This window comes from Momordica charantia (assembly GCF_013281855.1).
Source record: "Momordica charantia cultivar OHB3-1 chromosome 2 unlocalized genomic scaffold, Mcharantia_2.0 BLBB01000002.1, whole genome shotgun sequence".
In the NCBI taxonomy this organism is placed as follows: domain Eukaryota; kingdom Viridiplantae; phylum Streptophyta; class Magnoliopsida; order Cucurbitales; family Cucurbitaceae; genus Momordica; species Momordica charantia.
The window spans coordinates 1,372,396-1,396,940 of NW_028275160.1; the positions used below are offsets into that span (position 1 = coordinate 1,372,396).

The 24,545-nt window shown below is 37.0% G+C and overlaps 2 protein-coding genes across 2 annotated transcripts; one reads left to right on the top strand and one right to left on the bottom strand.

Moving 5' to 3' along the window:
* Positions 1-221: 221 nt before the first annotated feature.
* LOC111020602 (E3 ubiquitin-protein ligase KEG) lies at positions 222-15,237 on the bottom strand. The gene is made up of 16 exons (XM_022297306.2): positions 14,447-15,237; positions 12,403-12,768; positions 12,095-12,322; positions 8,962-9,087; positions 8,524-8,860; positions 8,283-8,440; positions 6,793-6,950; positions 5,789-5,910; positions 5,538-5,672; positions 4,298-4,422; positions 3,975-4,079; positions 3,645-3,878; positions 2,778-3,114; positions 2,497-2,685; positions 2,099-2,404; positions 222-1,998 (listed from the first exon to the last, which is right to left on the bottom strand). The coding sequence occupies exons 1-16, from the start codon at positions 15,154-15,156 to the stop codon at positions 781-783; spliced, it is 4,854 nt and encodes a 1,617-aa protein (XP_022152998.2). The 5' UTR covers positions 15,157-15,237; the 3' UTR covers positions 222-780.
* Positions 15,238-16,660: 1,423 nt separating this feature from the next.
* On the top strand, positions 16,661-24,103 carry LOC111020601 (rhodanese-like domain-containing protein / PPIC-type PPIASE domain-containing protein). Its single transcript, XM_022297305.2, has 8 exons — positions 16,661-17,015; positions 19,005-19,121; positions 19,391-19,482; positions 20,301-20,401; positions 20,508-20,618; positions 21,288-21,396; positions 23,281-23,331; positions 23,827-24,103. The coding sequence occupies exons 1-8, from the start codon at positions 16,799-16,801 to the stop codon at positions 23,905-23,907; spliced, it is 879 nt and encodes a 292-aa protein (XP_022152997.1). The 5' UTR covers positions 16,661-16,798; the 3' UTR covers positions 23,908-24,103.
* The last annotated feature ends 442 nt before the right edge of the window (positions 24,104-24,545 follow it).

Sequence of the window (24,545 nt, forward strand, 5' to 3'; positions counted from 1 at the left end):
GTAGGAAAACAAAAAGTTACATTAGTCCAAACAATATTTCAACACATTATAAGACAATCAATAATTACCGTTGATCTTTTATTAGCCCTCCTAAGATTGATGGTTCCAACTTCGATTCCTCACCTGTAATCAGGTGAACTAAAAGAACAGGAAAAGAAGAAAGAAAAAAAGAAAAAAAGAAAAAAAAAAGTGGAGGCAAGATGGTTGCCTGCATCAGCATCTGAACAATCTCTATTGATCGACTTTATTTCTCAATTTTTGTACCCGCGGTAGAAAAAATATGGCAAACCTGATTGGAGCCATTTGCATTACAAGAAATCACTGTGATATGCTCCTGCCTCCTATGGAATCTTAGTCCAGACGCATCAAGCAAATATGCAGCTTTTAGGGTAGAAGAATTGCTGAAATGTTAGTTATTATAATCACCGGAAAATTATATGTACATATCTAAATAATATATTACCCCTCAGCAGTTTTTTATATAACTCAACTTTATCTACAAGCACAACGATATATAAAAGACGTTGTCGATATATAGATTGATTATGCCACACCAAAAGGGGCATTGCTTCACTGTTTCCTCCAACTCTCTATTCATCTTCATCTCCAACTGCAGTTCTCCAAAGCATTTACGTACATGGCATAATGCCTCGTCTTCGATCGGTGAATTACTTCAGTATCCCAGAATTCCACACGCTTGCAAAGCCGAAGCCTGGGGGTCATTCTCTACTGAAGTTGATTTGGTATGCAGAGCTTTAAATTTAGGCTCCTGAATCAAGATCAAGTACTCTCATCAAGAACAAGGTCAGCGGGGTCCCCGATCCAAGGACGTCCTTCCCTCCACCTAAATCTAACCCTTACTTTTGCATTTGCATCAACACCAACTACTTGGCCTTCACTGGCATGTGTCTCCATTCCCCATCCCCATCTAGGAATTTTTAATCCTTCCCGAAATCTCACTGCATCGCCAACTCTAAAGGGTCTCACCTTCTCGACCTCCGAGTCCTTGCATATCCACAGCTGCTCCACAAAGCAGAAGGCCACCCAAAGCTCTCCATCCTCCATCTTGTGGACTACCCCGACACTCTGACGAGTAACATCCCCCCAATGATAAACAGGCATTACAATAGATGGCTTGACCTTCACCCAGTCTCCGATGTTGAGCTGCTCTTCCTCTACCGGATCAACTTCAGATGGATCAAGTGTCCATGGCTTTTGAGCAGATGGAGTGGATACTTTAATTTTGCCATCTGCATCAATTGCAGTTATAGAAACAATGCTGGCATGGGAGTGGCCCGACCACCCGAATCGTGGATTTGGTACAGAAGGCTTCACCTTCACCCGCTGTCCTATATGAAATCTGTCTGTCTTTTCAAGTTTTGAAGTGTGTCCCACCCACATTTCCGGTTCTCTACAGAATCCAACAAGAACAGAACCATCCCATTCATTTTCATGATAACTTAATCCTTGTACAACACCAACACTTCCGGCAGGCAAAGATTTCCGTCCATCAGTATCATCTTTTAATTTCACCCATTCTCCCACAGCATACATTTGCTCTACCTCAAAATCTGCAGGATCTCCTCTCCACCATCCGGACAAGCCAAACAACGATACCCTTATTTCTCCATTAGCATTTACCGCAGTTACAACACCCCTTGAATTGGGATTAGCACCTCTCCATCCCCATCTTGGTTTAGCCAATCCAGCACGGAATCGGACATACTGGCCAATTTTTAGTGGAGGAATTTTTTCCACTTCTGTGCAGTGTACAGGGAACTTGCCCTCATGAAAACAACATGCCAATTCTAAATAAGAGTAATCTTGTATGCTGTAAACTACTGCTATTTTTTCCCTCACAGTATTATTCGATTCATAATTTGATTTTGTTCCCAAACATTGCTTCATCCTGACCCAGTCACCCACTGCCAACCCTGATAATTTTTCTGCATCACCTGGAGCAACTCTCCATAGGTTTTTCTTTCCAGACACCCTCACCTAAAAATAAAGAAAAGCAGCTTTAAACAACATTTTTAAGTCAATATCTCTATCTCAAGAAACATACACTCCAGGATAAAAGTGAAGTATAAGAACTAACATTTAGAGTCCCATCCATATCAATTCTTTCAATTTTTCCTGAAGAGGCTGGGGTTTCATCTAACCACCCAAGCGATGGCTGGGTAACAGACGGCAGAATGTGAATCTCTTGTCCCACTTCAAAAGGTGGCACCTTTTCAATGTCTGTAACAGAGCAAGGGAAAGTTTTGCTCCTGAAGCAAAATGCCACATCCACATCTCCATCCTCCTCTAAGGAAAAAATTATTCCTATGCTGTTTCGTGGTACATCCTCCCACCCATATTTGGGAGAGGGTACAGATGCTTTCACCCTAACCCAATCACCGACCTGTTTGTGCAGGGAGAAAAAAGGAAATAAGTTGACACTCGTACTTGATACAGGTGCCAGTATTTATATGAAGGCTTCCCCAGAAGATATACCTCCAATTTTTCCACCTTCTCCATGTCAGATGGATCTACCTTCCATGGTCCATGCCGATTTGGTAGTTCAATTATCAAGAGACCATTGCTTTCAATATCACTTACTTTTCCAACACTATTATGCGTCTCACCATCCCAAGGGAATCTAGGTTCAGATATAGAGCGTTTAACACATACTTGGTCTCCAATCTACAAGGAAGTAAAACATATCAGGTTCCCTAAGGATAAAAGAAATGAGGCTCAGATCAAATTTAAACTGTAATAGAGAATGGAACATTCACCTTAAAGGGGACAGCAGGTTCGATCTCCTCTGGTTCACAAAGCCAAGGGCTCGACAAATAGCAGAATTCAATCAGCAAACTACTGTCTGGTCTGATACCATACACAACCCCAATACTCCCTGGAGTTACAGCTCCAAATCCATGCTTTGCAGTGGGTACAGTATAACGTACACGGACCCAATCACCAACCTTGAATTCTTGAAGTCTTTGAAAATCTGCAGGGTCAGCTTGCCATCCTCTAGATGCACCAGTAAATCCAATTCGAATAATTCCTTCTTCATCATCAATACACAAGACAGTTCCAATGCTGTCGCGTGCTTGTCCAAGCAACTTAAACCTGAGAAGAATGACAACTGCACTTGGTGAGACTTGTTCAAGGGGTTTTCTGGGGAAGCAAGCAAAGTTTCATCGATAAATAACATATACAAGACACAATGCCTACAAAACTAGGAGTTACAAAAATTTCTCCCATTGGTACAAGTACACGTCACAACATGTTCATATTTGGCTCCAACTAATTAAAACCCAAAAATTAAAGTGCTTCATGTACTTTTCATCCCAGAAGTGCATATATATTCTTCCTGACAAAAGAAGAGGTTTTAGTGATATATGAAAGTTCAGTTTCTTATAAAAAATAAATAAATAATAAAATAATAAAGTTATATGGAAAGAGAAAGAATTTGTTATATTCATTGTTGCACCAGATAAAATGTGCCACTGTTTAGTGATTGGTGAGAAAACTTAAGTATCCTGGCATCATAGTACTGTAGTATTCTAGCACCTTATCAATAAATTAATTCAAAAAGAAATAGAAAAGTAATGCAGTTGAATCTTTGATGAATAAGTGAAACCCACAAAACATCTAACCTTGGCTCTGTCACGTCAGGTCTAAGTTGCACCAGCTGTCCCCTATCCAGAGGAATAACTTTGATAATTTCATCTGCCAAAACATGTGCAACACCAGAGCAAAACGATACAGAAAGACCATCGCTACTTTGGGAACCCTGCACAAACCCAACACTCCTGGGCCCTGCACCTTGCCAACCATATGCAGGATTTGCCACGCATCTTCTGAATTTCACCCAATCGCCCACTTGAAATCTAGAGGGAGAGTATCCAAAATTCAAGTTAATCACTGAACTCAAGGACTGCATAAATTCTGCAATGTTAAGATCAGCAAAATGGTACTCCACTCACGTTGTTGGGGACAAATGAATACCCTTCTCTTTTAGTGCATCCATAAGTTCTTCAAAAATCCATTCCCGAGGTAGGGCTTCCAATAATTCACAAAATGTCTTACCACTATTTTCCAGTCATTGAGAAAGTCATTTACAAGTTAAAATAATACGGTCCAAAGTTGAGTTTTCGCAAGTAGAATGTAGATCAATTGTATAATATGTTGAGCTAGATGAGAAAAAGAAAATTAAAATGGGAACGAAGATAGTTTGTTTGAAGTAGTGGATCTTAAGAGTATCCTTAGGAAATAATATATTAAACAATTGTATTATCACAACACTTGCCTGTGGTTTCTTACGCCAATAGCAGCATCCGGATATCTTAATATCAACAAGATGCATTCAAGACATTCACGTATGAACTTTGCTGCATCTGCTGCTATATGAAAGGCATTGTCACCGTCATCATCCTGATTACATTCACCCAAAAGAGTTCTATTGGCTGGTTGAAATGCGCTCAACAAAAGACACAAGATAGAAATATATTAAAAGTTAAAGGTATTTGCGTGGGAAAAAGGGGACCATTCATCAACATATGGAAGGCATGATCCACAAATTATCTTCATGCATCCTGTTCTCAAATTTAACAGCAAAATCTCCAATAGTGTTTCACTTTTGTATCTGCCAAATTGTCTCATAACCTCCTCATAACCGCACCTGAGTAGAAATCTTTCTAGTTGAAAAGATTTGACGTGAAAGCTTCATTAATTTGTTCCTTCAGTGCACCTCGAATGTCGTACCAATTAACATGAAAACATAAACTTGTGATTTACAATGTTTTCTCCTATATAACTTCATTGAATTTCCCTCTAGTCAACTCCCCTGACTCCTTCTCCCTTTTCCTCACGCTGCACCAAACTTCTACTCCACTTCTACTCCATCATCCCTTCTTCTGTTCAAAGTAACTCAAGTTGGTAATCTTACCTTTCCCACTCGGCCAAGTTTAGAATGAAATCTAATATCATTATCTTATTGAAGAGAATGATTTTTACCCCAGCGCCCACTTTCCTGTCAGTACAAACAATGAAAGTTTCTTCCCATCATTTGACATTAAGAACACTTCTGTATACCCTCTCAATTGTCTTCGGTTGCTGCGCCTAATAAGTCCCATTTTCATCGCTTATCCTCCTAAGAAACTTCTGATTCGAGGGGCCTTTTAGAAGATTCTTGCATTATTTCCATTCATTCAAGTATTTTGCATTCAACAAGAATAGATACAACTAACCTTTTCCCTACTCCTTCATGCAATTTTTTTTATTGTCAGAGTCAATCTTGAAATCCACACTGAACTCTTACTCTCAATTATACATGTTTTCCTTGATTTCATCCCTTTCTGCCTTGTTGCAAATCAGTTTCTAATTTCAGGGACCTTTCGAGAAGGTCAATGTTTTTCTCCTATATAGTTATTGGCTACAGAGCATAGAAAGTTCTCCACAAGTACAACAGAACTATTCGAAATATAGGTTCAAGGTGTACTCCAACTCAGTTGCACAAAATAGCATTTAGTAGCACATAGAAAGCCTACCTGCAAATTACAGTTTGCTCCAGCAGATAAGAGTAATTGAACACATGGCTTTGCACCTCGTGCCAGTGCCAAATGAAGGGGTATTGTGTTATGTACGTTCCTGATATTTACATCCACTCCAGCATCAAGAATAATCTGAGAAAAAAAGGTAATTATAAGATGTTTGAAATGCTGAGCTAGCAAAATTTGTCAGCTTCCTTGTGAACATGAAATAAATCCAGGAGTGTAAAAGAATAAAATAGTAATATCACCTTCACTAACTCAGCATCATTAGCCATGGCAGCTGTATGAAGAACTGTTCGACATTGCTGTGGATCTTGGGCTGCAGGATCAGCTTTAGCCTTTAGCAGAACTCTGACAAGTTCTCTCCCCTCTACATAGAGTATTAGTATTAGGCAAGGAATTCAGATAGCAACAAACGTTGATAAAGCAATTGATTTGAAAATAAACCCGATGTCCAATTTAGGCATTTCCAATAATGAATTAGCCTTGGCAATGCGGCCTCTCTCTTGCCAAATAAAAAGCACGCATATCAGGAAAAGGTTTCATCTTAGTGAAGATTACACTAACAAAATATTACCAATATTTTGAGTGACTTTAATACGTGCTACAACTCAGCAGCAAGCACATTACCCCAAGAGCAAACTAAGAACTAGATTGCCTGCTTCTCCAATTCCCTCTATGTACTCCAGTGTCAAAGGAGATCAACAATCTTTTTTTTAACTTTTCATTTGCTCTCAACCTTTGCAACATCATTCAGAATGGAAGATATTTCAGGGTCAAAAATCGAAATTTGTAGATAATGATGGAGTTATTTTAAAATTACAAGTGTTTATTATAGGAAGAAAGAATTATTTTTAAACAAGGATAAGAATAGATGTCATACGAATGGGTTGAAGATATGTGTTTGTTACGGTAGAATGTAAGATTTTTTTTCCCTTGTGACAACACAACAGTTCTGAAGTCCCTTTATAGTTTTTTAATTAATAATCACATTTTTCACCGCAACCTTACATTACAGTAGTTTCTTTATGAAATCCATGTTTCTCATGGAAAATATGGCCACCAACGAAATCCAAGGCTGATTTCAGCAGTTTTAGAAGCTAAAGTTTCCATTGTATATTTATTTCTAGGTGAACTGATGAAAGGTAGGTGTCAGAATCACCTTCTAATGCTATGCATCCTACATGAATCATAAAAAGAAATGGCTGAAAGCGAACACAGTTGAGAAAAATCTCAGATGACCAGAATTTACCTATCTCGCGGTCTTTCTTAAGAGCAGCTGCCATGCATAAGGCAGTTCCTGTGGCACTTGGTATATCAATAGCTTCAGAAATCTCCTCAGGTGATGCAAGTTCAGCCCACATCTTAACAACATCTACGTTTAAGGTTGTGATGCACATATGCAGAGGCCTGTTGTTCATGACGAAAGGAAATGTTTGGTAAGCAACAAAATTATTATTAGCATGGAACAATAATATTACAGCTTCTGGTGGAGTAGATTAGATTAATAAAAAGAGGACAAGACCCCTGCATATTGATCAGATGTCCTGAGAAGGGTTCGGTAGCACAAGAAGGAACTTTAAAATCTTTGCATCATTAGTTACATTGAGGAGGTGGGTAAGGAAGTCCAGGCTAAGCAATAAACATCATATAATCTGCATCCCTATATAAAGAGAGGAGCAATGTTGAAATATGATCTATACTTCCAGTGTTTGCTGAAGGGCACAATTGAAGGTACAAGTCATGGATGCTAAAGCAATCCTTATAAGCAACTTCAAGTTTTTTCAATAAAAAAAAATCGAGGTCTCATTAATTCTATACTAAGTGAGAAGAAAAAGTAAAAGGATGGGACAAAGGCCTCAGAATGGAAAAAACATCTCTTCAATAAGAAACTAAAATATTTAATAGAAAATATGGAATTTACACAGGGGATGCCTCGAAAGCTAAAAAAACCAACAAAAACCTACTCCACATTGACATAAGTATTAGAGATAGAATAATTACATACAAAAAGAAACCCAAATAAAACTCAAGAAGAGGAGCCAATCACTGAAGCCTCCCACAGCTTATCAAAAAGTTACTAAAAGTTTGATGGGCCATCCTCTCCGAAAAAAAAATAATAATAAATAATAAATAAAAGGAAAAGTCTTAACTCCTTTTGTTAAATGCTATTATTGTATTTTCTAAGATAGGCATTTTCTGGAGTGAGCCTACTGACTATGCTGCCTCCCCAAGAGGCGTTTCCAGAGCTTATTTTTTACTTACTCCACTTCTATTTCTACCAATTTGGAGAGTGGCTAGAGGCTGGGAGCATGCCGTACCTTCCTTTTCATATATTCCATTCTTTTGATAAAATATTGTTTCACACATCTCAACAAATCTCAAGACACTTTCATCTAACCTTAAAGTGTTTGAAATCAAGAAACTTTAAGGATAATACTTTAGCTAGATGGCTGCCAATACTTGAACCCATGACCTATAATAAGTTCACAACTTGCTTCTTGCCCCTCGAATGATTAGACCAAATCATGACAGTTTACAGCATTTGATATTTCGAACTTACTGTAAATACTACCTATTACTGTCCAACAAAAAGAAACACTACTTCCCCAGTATGGACCATCTGAATTTTGAGGCAAAAGTAATTTCAGTAAAGCTATATTGGAAATTATAAAATTTAAGATGTCTGTTCAGGGTCCCTTATGTTTCTTGAGAAAACAACAAAAAGAAGTTCAGTCTTACGTTAAGTTTTTTGAATTCAGAAACCCCATTGATCTGCAACCTCCATGCTCCATAATTACAATTGCACAATGAGTAAATTTCTTCGCAATGGCCACGTGCAGTACAGATTCACCATTATCATCAACTGCATTGGGATCAGCCCCCGCCCGAAGTAGCTCCTGCAATCACCACAATTCTCAGAGAGTATTTATCAAATAAAATAAACAGTAGTTGCCCAAAAGGTGGATATGTGACAACTTACACGCATGCAATTGGGTTGCCCATAATAGGCACAGACATGAGCAACAGACCGACCAAAGCCTTCCATCAACCTAAACATACCATTAGCTGATTTCCTAATGAGTGCACGCACGCATTCAGCTGATCCAACAGCTAAAGCAAATACTATTGGTGGATTCCCGTTTTCATCAGGGGAATCTATGTCTGCATCACTATACTCCAAGATCGCATCAACCAGTTCTGGAGATCCCCTTCTGCATGCCAGGTGCAGAGCAGTTTGGCCTTCAGAATTATGAGCTTCCAGCAGAGAGATGACTGAGCTCCTATTATTCCCTGATGCAGACTTGGAAAGAAGATCTCTGCAGATGCAGGTTAAATGAGTCGCAGATTTCAACTGAAAAAGATGCCTAAAAAAATCTAGAAGAGAACAAAAGAAGCCAATATGATGGTATAGCCTAACCTGACACCATTAACATCCCCTTCAGATACAAGTTGATGCAGATGGTTGCTTTTAACCTGGAGAATGTCCAAAACAGAGGTAGGGGACTGTTCCAACCTATCAATATGATGAAAACATGGCGCTTCACTGTATTCCATAAAAGCCAATGCGTTAAATACATCAAGTCTTTTTTTTTTTTTTTTGGACAAGAAAAGAAAAGAAACTATTTCATTGAAGAAATAAAACATACAAAGTGAGGGCGAGGAAAACCTTGGCCCCAGCTAAGCAAGATACAAAAGACTTCCAATTAGAACAAATAAAAACTAAGCCATAGTTACAGAAAGAAATTATAATTTATAGCAAGATCGAGCTACTGATAACACACAAAAGAGAAGGATCTCTCCTTGTCCCCAAAAGCTCTTTTGTTTCTCTCCATCCACAATATCCACAGAAAGGTGCTTATGAGTACCACTCTCATCGAGAGCACCGATCATCTCCAAGTTGTCAAAATGAAGCCATCTCCCTTTTAGGACCTCCAATTGAACAAAATATTTCCAAACACTACAATCTAGAGGCTAGTAGTAAGGAAATTAAAGAAGAATTCTCACAATAATAACAATAATCTTGAAGGTCGCGTCCAAACCTTTTTCCAATTTTGACAGTTTAAATAGCTTCTCTAGCTAGACCACACTTCTACATTACTCATCATTCGGGAATTAATAAATACGAAATTGACATCAACACAGGATTGAGGAAACGAATTCATCTATCCCATGAACATAGTACACTGCTTCCAAATTGGTTCACCTGAATAGGATTTTCTGTAGTTAATGCTGTCTCAAGGGCATTCTTATGAGCTGTTATTTAAACTTGAGGGAAATTACCTACCATCCAACACTAAGAAGCACGGACACGGACACGGACACGACAGGACACGGCGATACGTCAATTTCTAAAAAACTAGGACACGGACACGCTGGGGATACGTTATTTATTTATTATTTTTTTTAGGATATAGGTAAATTTAACATAAAAATGCTAAATATACTTCGCTAAAAAACATAAATGTCAAGTAAATTTATTGGGTTGAAGATGTACCCCACTAAAAAGCATAAAAATAGTAAATGTAATCCACTAAAAAATCCTAGAGAAGGATTTGAATTTGATTATTGGGTCGATGTTGTCATCCTAATTTAGTAAATCATATTCTGCTCCAGTTTAATTCATATGAAATTAGGGAAAAAAGGAAGTAAGAATAGAGCTTATTTAATTTAACTCACACAAACAGAAGGGTGGGTCACTAGGTAGCGTTTTAGGGTTTTTTTTTTTGTAGTTTAAGTTGTTGAGATTTCAACCAAACTTCTTGGACTTCCAAAATTGGGCTAAGGAAACAATATTTTTTTATCTGGCGTGTCCCTCCCGTGTCCAAAACGTGTCCCCACGTGTCTGAAATTAAAATAAAAAATTTAATATTCGGACACTTTAAATTGCGTGTCGGACACGTGTCCGGAGCGTGTCCGGACGTATCCGTGTCCGACAGAGACACTCCTCCTTTTTTGTCGTGTCCGTGTTTTATAGATCCAACATCATATTGTATGATCACTATTTTCCTTCATATGTAATAAGTATACAACTAAAGGAAACCAATTGGTAACTTGAGAAATCTTTTGATAAGAAACTAAAAACTTTCCACCTAAGAAGCACATACATAGACATGATATGACATGTACATTTTAATATCCATTAATACGTTCTCTTCTTTTAAATATATATATCCATCAATTTTTTAGACCCCCAAAAAAATTAACACTCTAATTCAAGTGTCAGAATGGTTTATGCGTGTTGGACACAAGAAGTTACTTAACCTTAAGTTTCATGCTTCCCAACTTTTCATTAAAAATGTGAGAAGTGCATAGCATGGGGACCTAAAAACCCGCTAACGAGCAAAATGGGAGGGTTAAAAGAGAAATAAAAATACTCCAGTTGGTGTCAGTAAGACAAAGGCAGTAATTACAGAAGTTTGTAAGAGTACAGCAGTTTTATTCAGAAAAAAAGAAAAGGGCTTCCAGGATCCACTCTAATGCATTCAGTTTGTGCTTTATGTTATTCGGCCAATGAGGTCCAATCTCTCATATTCTTCATATGTCCTCTTATAGGGGCTTGTTTTCCTCCCAAGATTCCATCTGATATGGGTCAATGCAGTCAAAGGAATCATTTTAGATTTACGGTTTGAGTGCAATAGAAGAATTTTTGAGATCTCAAGATGTTGGGTAGAATGGTTTGATTTGGTTAAGGTTTTGTTTTTTTTTTTTAAGAAAAGAACTTTTCATTAAGACGAATGAAACTAGAAGCATATACAAAGGGCATACAAAAATAAAGCCCAGGAGGAGGAGCCCTAACTAAAGGAAGGGCTTCCAATATTTGGTTAGATTAAAGCCTTCCAGATAGTGTTCACTCTCTAGTTTGTTTGCTATCTACAATGATATTTGTATTAAATAATCCTAGGAATATTTTTGTTCATTTTCATTTATCAATAAAAAGATATGTATTTTGTTTTAAAAAAAAGGTAGAAAGTGTAAACCAAACCGCAGCCAAAAATAAGCTAGATCCAAGACTTCCTCCAAACTTATAAGTCTGTCTTCCAACTAAGTCTGCCATAAAAGGGCTTTTAAACTATTTGACCACAAAACCTTGCATGTCCTTGCACAAATTGCTCCAGCCTCTTGGATCTTCCGTATGATCCACCTTCTGTGTGACCATAATTTGAAAAGGAACAGGAAGACTTTGTGGATAAACGCAGTAAAATCACTCCTATGGAATATTATTCAGTGGCAAGAAAAAATAATGGAAAGGAAGCTAACATTGTGAAATTTCAGACTTCTTCATGATGTTCTCTCCCTACTTACATTTTAATAATTCTATTAATGGGATGAACCCAGTTTGGCTTTTTCATTTTGTGTAAACCCCAGTATACTTTCCGTGTAAAAAGTATACCGATGTTGAGAGTGAATCAACCCATGAGGAGGGCTAAAGGATTACAAATAGGACTTCCAATTAGTCAAAAATCAAAAGGAGGAAAGGAAATGAACTGTAAGTCTGTGACTAAATAATTCAGTATTATAAAAAGCCGCAATGATGAAACCAGGAAACTCACGTAGTACGTCCAGTAGGGGATCGAGGAATCCCTTGTAGATGTCGAAGAAATATAGCAAGCATTGCATGGAAAGTTGGTCTTTTCAATGGCTTGTACTGTAGGCACTCGCCAATCATCTTCCATAATTCTCTAGGGATACCAACGCCTACGATACTTGCATACTGTGGAGGTAGCCTGCCTTCTTTAACAACAGCGCGATAAATTTCTTCTGCACTAAGACCAGCCCACCTGGAGAACCTTTCTTCCATAAGTAAAGAATACAACTGACCACAAAATATATAAGAACTAAAATGTAAAAAGCAACATACGGAGTGGAACCAGTGCACATTTCAACAAGGGCACAACCAAAGCTCCACGCATCAGACTGAGAGGATATGCCAATTCCATCGTCTCTAAACAAATGTAATGGTCTCTTTAAAGGCTCCCACGCCTCTGGAGATCTATAATGCGGACTCAGAAACAGACACTCCAAACACCAATGCTGTTTTGATGACTCCTGTTCTGGAACAGTGCCTGCTCTATGACAAGGTTTCTTCAAAATCAATGGAAGCCCATAATCGGAAACCACAGCATGTCCATTTGCATCCAAGAGAAAATTGGATGGTTTCAAATTCATACACAGAACATCAGCTGCATGGAGTTCAACCACTGCACGCACAATGTCTGCTCCAAATCTGCATTCATAAACACATATTACAAACGGATAGAATATCAACAAAAAGAAAAGAGTTTCTAGAATAATCACACATAAAGAAGTTAATATCAAAATGTTATCATTGTTATGAAAGTAGGTAGTGGGTCCAATTGGACTCCCTCCTTATATCCCAATTAAAGAAAGAAACTAAAACTCGTCAAACAACAATAGGATTTATGTCGGATGCTAGGAGGATGAGGAATAACAAAATCTAAAAAAGATAGGGCATCCACGTGTTCATACAAACCTTAGGCACTCCAAATATTGCTGGAAAGACATCCACAAAAATGAAAGACCTCATGGTCCTAAAGTGATTTTGGGGCCTGGGGCATTGCCAATGGTGAAAACATCATATTCTTGGAGGACAAGTAGCCGTGCAATGAACCTTTCTATTTCAGATTTCCTAGACTATATGTGGTCTCCAAAAGTAGCGATCCTCACAATGATAAAATTTGAAATTCTGACCACACTTTTTGGGATGTCCAATACAAAAGAAAGCTTACTGATTTGGAAACTTTGATCCAACATCCCTTAAGACAGGTGGCTCTAGGCTAGCAGCTCTGCCAGTACCTTTAGTTCCAAATCAACATTGAAAGAGCTCTACAGTGACCTCAATGCCCTTGACTGCGATCTTTCTATGTGGATTTGGAAGGAATCTTATCCGAAAAATGAAAAAAAATCATTTGGGAACTTCTTATGCTAACCATCCACACCAGTAATAAGATTCAAAGAAGGAATTAGAAGTTGTTCATTTCCCGACCAATTTATCGTGTGCAAAGATGACGACAAAACCCAAGAGTCAAGACCACTTGTTTATCACTGCCCAACGGCCTCTTGGCTATGGAAAAACATGTTGGGATCCTTTAATTGGTCACTGCTTTCCCCAGCAACACCAATGGTCTTCTTCTTAGTTCCTTTAGGAGGGTTCCTTATAAGGCTAAGGCTAAAATGTAGTGGCTAATTTCTTCATAACGCTTTTATGAACCTTGTGGCTAGAACGAAACATCAGAGTTTTATTGGAAAAAAGAAAAGGAGATTTTTATCTACTTGGTGGGATTGTATTGTTTCCGTAGCTTTGTCTATGTCCAAATTGTCCAAGCTATTTTATAAGTATGACCTATCTTCTCTATGAGCTAATTGGACCTTTTTTTCTTTTTCTTTATTGTAACTTTCTTAGCCTGGGTTGTGCCTTTCCTCCCTTTTTCGTTCCCAGAGAAACCCTGTCTAATGGGACAGGTCAAGTGTGGCCTATCCTTCTAGCTGAATTCGTTCCCAGAGAACCTAAATCTTGTGACCTAGCCACTGATCAAGTCTAAGAAGCTTTGTATATAGAACGTTGCAGATTTGTGCTTCTAATGAATATATAACTTGCTGATTCCTCTAGCGAAAATCCAGAACAACGAGTTAAGTGCCAAATTCACAAGTTCGGGAGGGATAACAGTTGCGACAGTACAAAACTCTTGGTTTGGCTCTGGCTTCCATCAAGCTTTCAGCTGGTTATGATTTCTCTTCGTAACAGAGGTGAATCTGAATATTAAACCCATGCTTTCACGAAGCTGAATTGAATTATTAAGTAGAGGCCCAGGAGTAAAAATGTCCATCAAAGTGAAAGCGAAACTCAAACGCGAAAAAGGAAAAAAGACGGAGAAAAAGGTCACCTCAGAATTTGCTCGAGAGTGAGGCGGCTCCGCTGCATCTCCGACTGAACCGACCCAGGGAACCGATCCATAACAATGCATAGATGATCCTCCACCTTGAGCACTCCAAGAAAGGAGCACACGTTCCTGCACCACATCGATGCACGCCTCAACTTCTCCAACTGCTTCTCCACCCAATCCAAATCCCCAACATTCCCCATCCTGACCCTCCTCACCACCACTCTATGCCGACATCCGCCGCCTCTGGACCTCAACCAACCGAACCAAAGCTCCAGCTCCTCCCTCTTCCCTTCATCGATCTTCCTCACCAACTTCAGTTCATGGTCCCCAAATCCTACTCCGCACCCGTGGCAGCCCGAACTCCTACGCCCGCGGTCAGACTGGTCGGCCCCATCCTCATCGGCTCCGGCATCGTCGTCGTCGCTGTCGCTGACCTCAGCAGAGTGGGAGACGGAGCCGGGAGAGATCATGGGTAGTATAGCGAAATTCTTGGGGAGAGAGAGGACGGAATTGCCGGCGGCGGAGACATGGCGGCATTTGGGGCAGGCGAGGGAAGGTTTAGGTGGAGTTGGAGCGATAATTTGTGAGAGGCAGTGCCTGCAGAAAGTGTGGCCGCATTGGAGAAGAAGAGGGGCTCGAGAATCCTCGTCGTAGTGAGTTCTGCAGATTGAGCAGCTAGGGATTCCGACTCGCTTCCATTTCTTGGGCATTTTTTGTGAGAAGAAATTGGAATCTGAAAGAGGAAAGTTGGGGAGAGGGCAGGCGGAGGAAAATGAGACGAAAAGGCGTAGCGGAAGATGGACTATCACATTATATAGCCTTCCTCTTCCTACGTTTCAAACTGACCGTTTGACTTTGGCCTGCCTCCCGCGGTACGTGTTTGCCACGTCATCGTGACTCTTCATCACTCTCGTCTCATTTTTATGCTTTTTTTTTTTTTTTAATAATTTCTATTTTGCTTTCTAAGCTCAGGAGGACGGGATTTGAACATCTAAGCACACGTGTATTACGTCTCCACCGTTTGATTCTGCCATATTTACTTGTCAATAAATTAGTAAAAATCTAAACTCACTCTCGATATCTTTGTTTCTTTTTTAGGAAATGTAATATTTTGTAAAATAACGCTTTCAAGTTTCAACCACGAGGACTTGAACGGGAAGTATCCTCGTTTGCTGGATGGCTTACGCTTAGTAAAGAAAGAAGTAGAATTACTTCTATCTATTGAGTGGAAGGAAATTTATCTTCTACCAATTGCCAAATTAACCAAAATCTCTCAAATTCAAATATTTTTCTAAAATAAGATTGAAAGTTTGTAAATACGTTGTAGAGTTGAGGTACATTGAACCTTTTTTTTTTTTGTAAGTTAATGGTCATTAGTAGTGTTTGATTTGTATATGAGTTTAATTTCATTAAAAAAATAACAACAATTTTATTAAAAAAAAAACAACAACAACGTCACAAAAATTATTTGAAAAATTAAATTTATAGGAAAATTGCTAGATAAATTAAATATATAAACTCAGTATTGTTATTTCCAATTTATTATGATTGTCAAATTACTCAACTGGAACATTTTCTAGCAAAATGTTACGAGTTTGAATCCACATCTTGCATGTTGTTTTACTTTATAATAAATATGACATACGAGATTGAACATCTAATATATAGGAAATTAGCCATATAGTATATAAATAAAGACAAATATTATTCTATAGCCAAAAAAAAAAAAAGTAAAAGACTTTCCAAGGTTACACCTGCATACTTGATTTGCTATTTTAAACACATGCTCTCAATAAAATTTAAGGACAAAAATAATAATTAGGTTAACATTTTGCACGGGAAAATTTTCAATCTTAACTAGAAACAATACATATTATTAATGAATAATATTAATTGCAATACTTTTTGAAGTTTAAATTACAAATTTATATTGCTTCAATTGTGCAGCAGGATGAAACAAAAAGCAATACATCTTGCCACATTCAGAGTTAAAAACTGATCTGTCTCCCTTATATATATTTTTAATAAATTTTACAAAAACAACATAATTTAAAACACACCATTTAAAAAAGAAAAAAAATTGTGATATTTAGGAGCACTCATAAGAAAGAATATTTGAATAATTAATACACATTAATGCTGTAATGAAAAAGAAAGATCCAAACAAACAATAATGAATAATGAATAATGAATAATGAATAATGGAAAGATATATGAACGCGAAGACTAATTGATTTGTGAAGAACTGCCTAACCGGAGCGAAATTGCATCTGAGCAAGCTGCGGCCGGCGATAAGCATCTGTGAACTGAGACTCGCCGGAGACTAGAAGTTTCAGTACAGTGCAGCATTCAATGTTGAGGTGCAGTCGTCTGCCGCCATTTGCATCACCGGTTTTCAACGCTTTCGGGCGACGCTGGATTCCCGCTCTCTGGCTTTCTAATCAGTCGAATCTCCGTTCTGCTTGCTTTTATGCTCCATTTTGCTCCCATGTCCCCAAAAGCTTCAAACACGGCCAACGTCTCTGGACTCGTTCCATGTCCGTTCATCATCCGAGTTCTAAAGTAACAGGTCAGTTGTTTCTTCACAGATTCAATCCATCCTTTGTCGATTTGAAGTTTTTGTTTGTGTTTATTTATTGTTTATTTGATGCTTTCTGGTTTTGAAATGAATAAGGCATCGGCCTAGGAAATGCGACTGGAATATGAATTTCTTGCATTTTTTTTACTAATAGCAGATGTGGGTGGAATAGTTGTATTGTATCGCACTTGGCTAGAAGTGTTGGTCGTCTTATCTTATGAAGGGATGCATTTCTTGATTTGGAAACACATTTGTTTTCTGGTTGACTTCTCTTCGTGTTCTAAGAATCTCGGTACCAATTGAGTACCTCATGAACGGATGAATGGTAAAATATTACATACTCGTATCTCTTGGATCGGGAGCTACTGAATTTAATTAGCCGACGTATCATAGGAAAGTCTTAAAATAACTATAAAAAAAAAACCCCAGCACTCTTGTTGTTACAATTGCTTAGTCTGGAAAAAACCAGCGTACAATGAAGAACTTCGGAAGCATAAGATTTTTAACAAATTTCTGTACATACAATTTGTTGACTTCTTGAGACGTGATAGGGGGTTTGGAATTCGTCTACATCAATGATCAATGTGGGAATTCAAGCAACATTCGATTTATAATCTTTTTCCCAGTGAATTTTGAAAATGTAAGAAATTAAAGAAACGAGACCAAATTGAATCTCGCGATTTGACTTTAGAATTACAGGAAAAACAATTTTACCAGAGCTAAAATTTTATATTGGACACTTTGAATTACCATCTTTTACCAAGTCTTAGTTTAAAATGACGGAAACAAAGAAAATAGAATGATTTTTTCTGGAAATTGCCTAGAAAAGTGCAGAGAAAACTAATTGATTAAATAGATTAGTTATTTTGTGGACGTCATTGTTTTAAAAGACTATCAAGGTTAATGCCTTGTGGAAATAGGAAAGAATTATCAAGACTACAGCCTTAATATATTACGGTACTCATCATCTTAAAAGCCCCCAACTTGTTTTAATTTGTCCTGCAATTTATGTAATGGAATGGCAATGTTATGGTAAAATGGAAGAAGTTTCCAAGAATTTGATTATTTAGTGGAATGGAAAATTGAAAGTGCTTGACTAAGAATATAATATAGAGGTAGGTAGATGAGGTTTTTCTTTTCCTTTATTTTTAGGCAAAACTCTAATGTGAAGTTATTATTTGACTCTTTATGTTGACAACTTTTTTTATCCGATTCTACTTTCCGGAGTTATATTGGTGGCTCATCAAACTTATTTAGAATGGGGAAGTCAAAAAGAAGAGATTTAATTAGATTATTCACGGAAGGCAACAATAATTTTCTTTTCATATTGTGATCGTAATGGTGCCGTCTACCAGCCTAAGTTTCCTGTAAACTTACAACATTTCGCTTTTATGTTTATTATGATCAAGGAACTTCAATTAGAATTATTATTATTTTTCAATAGTCAACTTGATTTCATTGAAGAAAAGAAATGAAAAGCAATAATATATTTTTCATATCTTAATTAGTAACGATGTTGACTACCAGTTAAGTCAGCTGTAAGATGTTCAAACTTCTTTACTATTGTTACTACTTTTTTAGAATCCATGTGTACGCTAGAAGTCTGTTTCTAGTCTCATAGTCTGTACCCCCAGAAATCCCAGCTTGACTAACAGAGTGCGAGACCAGACATCTGAGTATTCATCTGTCCAAGTATCTCAGAATTGCTGGATGTCAGTATGCATGGATGTTATTTAATTTAGGAAATCTATCTCCTATAAAACATTCCAAATATATCAGGAAAGTGGGTAAATAACTAGAGTTGAGATCAATTACCTATTTCAGTTCTCAAATCTGCATCTCTTTGTTTCACCAAAAAATGTCGCATTGCGTGCTTAATTATGCACTTTGACAAATAGATGCAACTGCACATGGATGCAAGCATCCATTAGATTGTATGAGATACTTCGGTGTGCTTGTATTAATATCTGTCATTTTCAGCTTCATTTAGTTCCACTGGAGGCAGTGGAGATAGTAGGGAATTATTGGTGCAGCACTTGCTTGTTAAAGAAGATGACGTTAAGCTCTTATTGGATCTTCAGCAGAGAATTTCCGGCGGTTAGTATTGATCTACATTAGCATTGTGTAAAGAACTTAATTCTCTCTCTCTCTCTCTCTCTCTCCCCCTCCCTCTCCCCCAGAGTGTGGCAGAAGTATAATATGAGCATTGTAGGATGGATGAGCTACTATATGAACTTTGAGAGTCTAAATATTGCTAAAATTACATCATATGGACATTGTTTTTCACATATTAGTTGGTATATGTGGTACTTCTGACTAATCATTCAATAATGTTCTCATGTTCCATTTTCTCTTTCTGCATTCAGGTGAAGATCTGAGCGATCTTGCTGTGGAGTACTCAATCTGCCCATCCAAAGAAGAAGGAGGAATGCTTGGATGGGTGAGGAAGGGGCAAATGGTATGCATTATGCTGCTGAGTGATGACTTATTTTTCTCCTACATTCTTAATTATTGTGGAGCTTGAAACTTCATTGTTACAAATTGTGTATGGTTATGATGAGTTCTTTGGATTTATAAGCAATAGTTAAAGAACACTCCTACCTAAGATTATGGCTAATATCTCGATTTCCTATTACATCCATTCTCCATTTACAAAATAGGGAGAATGGATGTAATACTAAGAGTATGCAATGCAGTCAATGCATAGGAGAAACGAGCAAGGTTATAATAGGTTCATAACGTCAGCTGCTGTGGGGTCTGCTTCTGGACTTCTGATAATTCAAGCTTCCAAATTTTTATTTTTTACAATGGAGCATATCTCTTACTGTGTTGAACGTGGTCTTAGTTTTTGTCACTACAGTTCTCTTCTGGTTCTTTTATATGCATGGGTGAGAATAAGATGCGAAAAACATTGCACTTTGAGAAGTGTGAAATCGTAGGTTCTCAGGTTGAGTATGTTTGATTCTCTAATCCACCTTCATTTTTTCTCTTCATTAAGAAAACTTTTTGTTATAATCATCAATCTAGTTACCAAGGTAACAATGCATACTACGGATGCGCTGCTGAACTAAGAAAATAAGAGAGACTGGCCAATGTAATTTCTTGTGCGCACGTCCATTATTTACATTAAAATAAAAAAAAAACAAAATAAAAAACCTTGAGTTGTAGTGAATGTCAACATATTTTTAACAACTTGAAGAGGGAGCTGCACTTTTTGTGTTATTGTTTTTCGCTAAGCCAAGGAATGATCAATCTTTTATGGTGACATGTGTCCAGGTACCAGAGTTTGAGGAGGCTGCCTTTAGTGCACCCTTAAACAAAGTGGTAAAATGTAAAACACAGTTTGGATGGCACTTATTGCAAGTTATATCTGAGAGGTATGACCACAAGACAAGACAATGTTCTCTCTAATTACATGAAAACCTTGACTGTGACACTGCATCATTTTATAATGTGTCGCACATTTACAACTCTTCCTCGTAGAGAAGAATCGGTACTTCTGGACATTCAACCTGAGGAGCTTCATTCGAAAATGCAAGATCAGAACTTCTTGAATGAGGCACAGTTAATTGATGTCCGAGAACCTGAAGAAGTGTACGTACCTATTCCTCTTCTTCTTTATTTATGTACCCCACTTTTCCATGGGTTCACTGTTGTTCTGCAAAATCCCTTTTGGCTTCCACGTTTTGTTAAAGATGGAGAAAGGAAAATACTTATGTCTTACCGGTAAGGACCAAATCTTATCCTCACCAGTATTGAAAAATTGACAACTTATTATTTTCTATAAAAAAGTTATTGTTTTTGCATTGCTCTCTCTTAGTTGTCAAACGTTTAACGGTGGTAAGGACAAGATTAGAAGGACTCAAGTATTTTCTATGAAGAAAAGGGTTCATCCAAATGTTTCGATTGGCAGTAGTTGCAACAAGTGGACTTTTTACTCCATTCCATAATAAGTATATTGGTCAAGAAACTGTGAACTTGCGAAGTGTCCTCATTGGAATCTTATTTTGGTCACCCCAAATAAAATTAAAAATTTTTATAGGTATTTGGATGGAATCAAGATACATAAAGGGCTTGTTTGTGTGGCACCATGGTCTTGTTAATTGTGTCTGATATTTCAAACTTGGGAACTTTTACCTTATCTAATGTATGGGATCTTATTTTCCTCCCATATTTTGTCTTTGGTAGAAGGAAAGAAAATATTGGATTTAATATGAACTATTTTATATACGAAGCTATCCTGAACTCTTTTCTATAAAACAGGGACCAGGCTTCTTTGCCAGATTTTCAGGTACTACCTCTCCGCCAATTTGGAAGCTGGGGACCAGAAGTAACTACGAAGTTTGATCCTCAGAAGGAGACTTATGTCATGGTAATTAATTTTTTTTTAATGAATAGAAGGAAACTTTCTAATTGGAAGCAATTAAAGGAGGATAGTCAGAGAACTCTTTTGGTTTTGGATTTCCACCTCCAAATAGAAGCTTAAAAAATAACCCCCAACTTCACTCCACAAATTCTTGTTCTCTTGGAAAATTCTCATGGTTCGCTCCAACCACCAAACGATAGCCCAAACAATATTAGATCAGAAAAATATATTTTTGTTTTTGAAAGGTACCCCACACAAACGAGAGAAACAACCCCTTATCTCCAGTCTGAGAAAGGAAGCTGATACCAAATAACTGTAATAATTTTGGCAAAAGAGCCATAGGAAAATCACAGTAGACAAATGATCGGCACTTTGTTTCCCACTCAGCCCTCACCAATTCGGTTGAAGATCAAGGAAAAATTTTCTGACTTGGATTTTATCAATTATATTCATCCCTTTTCTCAGAACAAAGTTTAGAGAAAAACTTTTTATCTTTTTGGTAATCGCCTTTCCAAATAGCTTTACCCTATTGCTTGGCCCTTTTTTCATTTTATTCTGATTTATTTCACGTTTGCTTTTGTTTTTGAAAATAAATAGTTTATAAAAAGAAAACTTGTAGGGATTGATAAGACGATGCCCACTTTACTACCAAAAGGTATTATGAAAATCCTCTGTGATTGACTTCATAAAAAACAAAAAGAATGATTTAAAAAATGGACTTTTCACTAGTTCTTGTTGGTCTCTGACTTTTACTTCATGAGGGAGGTAACTAAACTAGTGAAGAACATGGTCTCCTGGATTGCTTTTAAGTTGATGTAATCATGACTCGTGTCTAAGAGAGAGTAATTCTTCTCGTATGACCTAGTAGATTGTTCAATTCTATTTCCTTGGATTGGCCCTAGATGATAGGGGATTATTCAATATGATAAGAGGAAGTATAAATATATCAAAATGGACTGCCAAGAAAGAAGTGGATATGTAGAATAAGGCAGTAAAACCAAAAAGGAACAACTTAGCAACGGTTAAAAGAGAAGGAAAATTTAAGCTATAGTAATTGGTAGTAATATTACAATGCACTACTGACATAATTAGACTTTAGAATAAAAGAGAAAGTACAAATATATAAATCCTCCACTCGAATTCTAATAGTCTCAGTCTCTCACTCGAGCTAATAAATAGATACTATTCATTCCTAACTCATTGATAATTTCATGGAAGCCCTAGCTTGATGACGCCTTTCACGAAAAATCAATTGTTTTTTTCAGGGGACATAGGGAATCTTGATTTATCCACTTTCTTGCTTCTCCTTTATAAAATGTCATTCATTCTCAATGTTTAGTTTTGTCATGAGTTGCACCAAGTTATGAGCAATACTAGTAGCTGCTTATCACAGTATTATCTCACAAGGTTTATCAAAATGCAATTTTGGATCATTGGAAATGGTCTCTACCTATAGCAATGCACAGCAATTTGTAACTCCCAAAGAAGGGCATAAAAGCTGTTGATCCAAAGAATCTTGGCACTATTTCTAAGGCCATGACCATGAAGACTTGAGAGGAGCCACTCTTTCACTACTTTGGGCACAACATAATAAATATTAGAAGTATATAAAAAGTTCAAAAGGAATGATGATATTGGTCCCTCCTAAAGCATGATGATTCACTCTTTGGATGCAATTAGAACCTTTAGAATTGTTTGTGAAATTTAACTTCACTCGAGTTTCAATGATAGTTATAAATTATATCATTATTTATTTGTATCTGTAGACTGTAATGGAATTAAGAACTGAGATCAAATCCGCCCTTTTTGCCACTTATCATTTTCTAAATCTTCCTGCTTAGCCAATTTCTCCTGAGATTTTTGAAAATTTTTGTTTACCAATGAATGCAGTGCCACCATGGAGTGAGGTCATTGCAGGTCGCAAAATACTTACAAATGCAGGTAATCTCACCTCGAAAATTTCCCTCAATACATTATAGTCTGTATTTTATTAGTGATTCTGTTTCGTCTCTCTTCAAACCTGAAAAATGTAGTAGTCTCTAGTCTGAATAGGCAATTCGTGTTAAATCGCTAAACATTAATTTCATTGATAATCATATTTCTAATAGATTTAGCTGAGTTTATCAGCTTCCGGCTGCACCTCATTCATTTTAAGCCTCTGGTTACTTCTTACTTTTCATAGAAGCAGTTAACAGTGGAAAATTTCCTGTACTACAGGAGTATGTAATATTATTTGCCAACTCAACACAACATATAGTGTGGACCTATGAAATAAAATAACACATCATTAAATGATGTGTCAAATTGTGAATGAAAGGAATACGTTGTACTCCTGTAGTACCAGAAAAATTCCCATATCAATTTCTATCCTCAATATTATCCTTGATTTTGGAAAGATAAAAGTAACTGTTTTTTATTATTACTTCTGTTATTCAGGGTTTCAAGAAAGTATACAATGTGTCTGGAGGAATCCATGCATATTCTCTCAAAGTTGATCCATCTGTCCCTACTTACTGAGATACTGCCCTTTCCCTTTGAGTTATTTTGTTTTGAATCTTCATGGGAGGCTTTTTAGTTTTTTATGCTTATTTTTGTTAAAATATGCTTCTACTTCTTTTTTACTTTCACTCTTATGATGTTTCTGGTGATTGTGATTTTATTTGTAATAATTTAGTTTTCACTAATATTTTTAGTCTTAATTTTTGTTTCTTTACCAACCTGAGCATAATTTAACTAGTTATGACATATCTCGATCAAAAGGCCAAAGATTTGGTTATCCACACCACATATTGTTGAACTAAATATCTATATATAGATATATACATACACGAACTTCTTGAATCTGGGCCAAAAACTCTCTAACACATTTTAAAAACCTTTTTATTTATTTTCAATTAAACATTTCTCGGTTGCAATGCAAGTTATGAAGAAGGAGAGTTTATGATGTAATTCGGTATTTGTAATTGGTAAAGTCTTAAATATAGTTTACTATAACTTAACAAACTCTTTTTTCTCTCGCTCTTAAGTGAGAATTAATTCTTAACTCACATTTTTAATAGACTAATTACAATAATTTGGTTATGCGTAATGGTTGAATTCAGAAAAATAATAAAAACTAGAATTTGATTACGTTTCAGTAATGGAATTATAGTTTT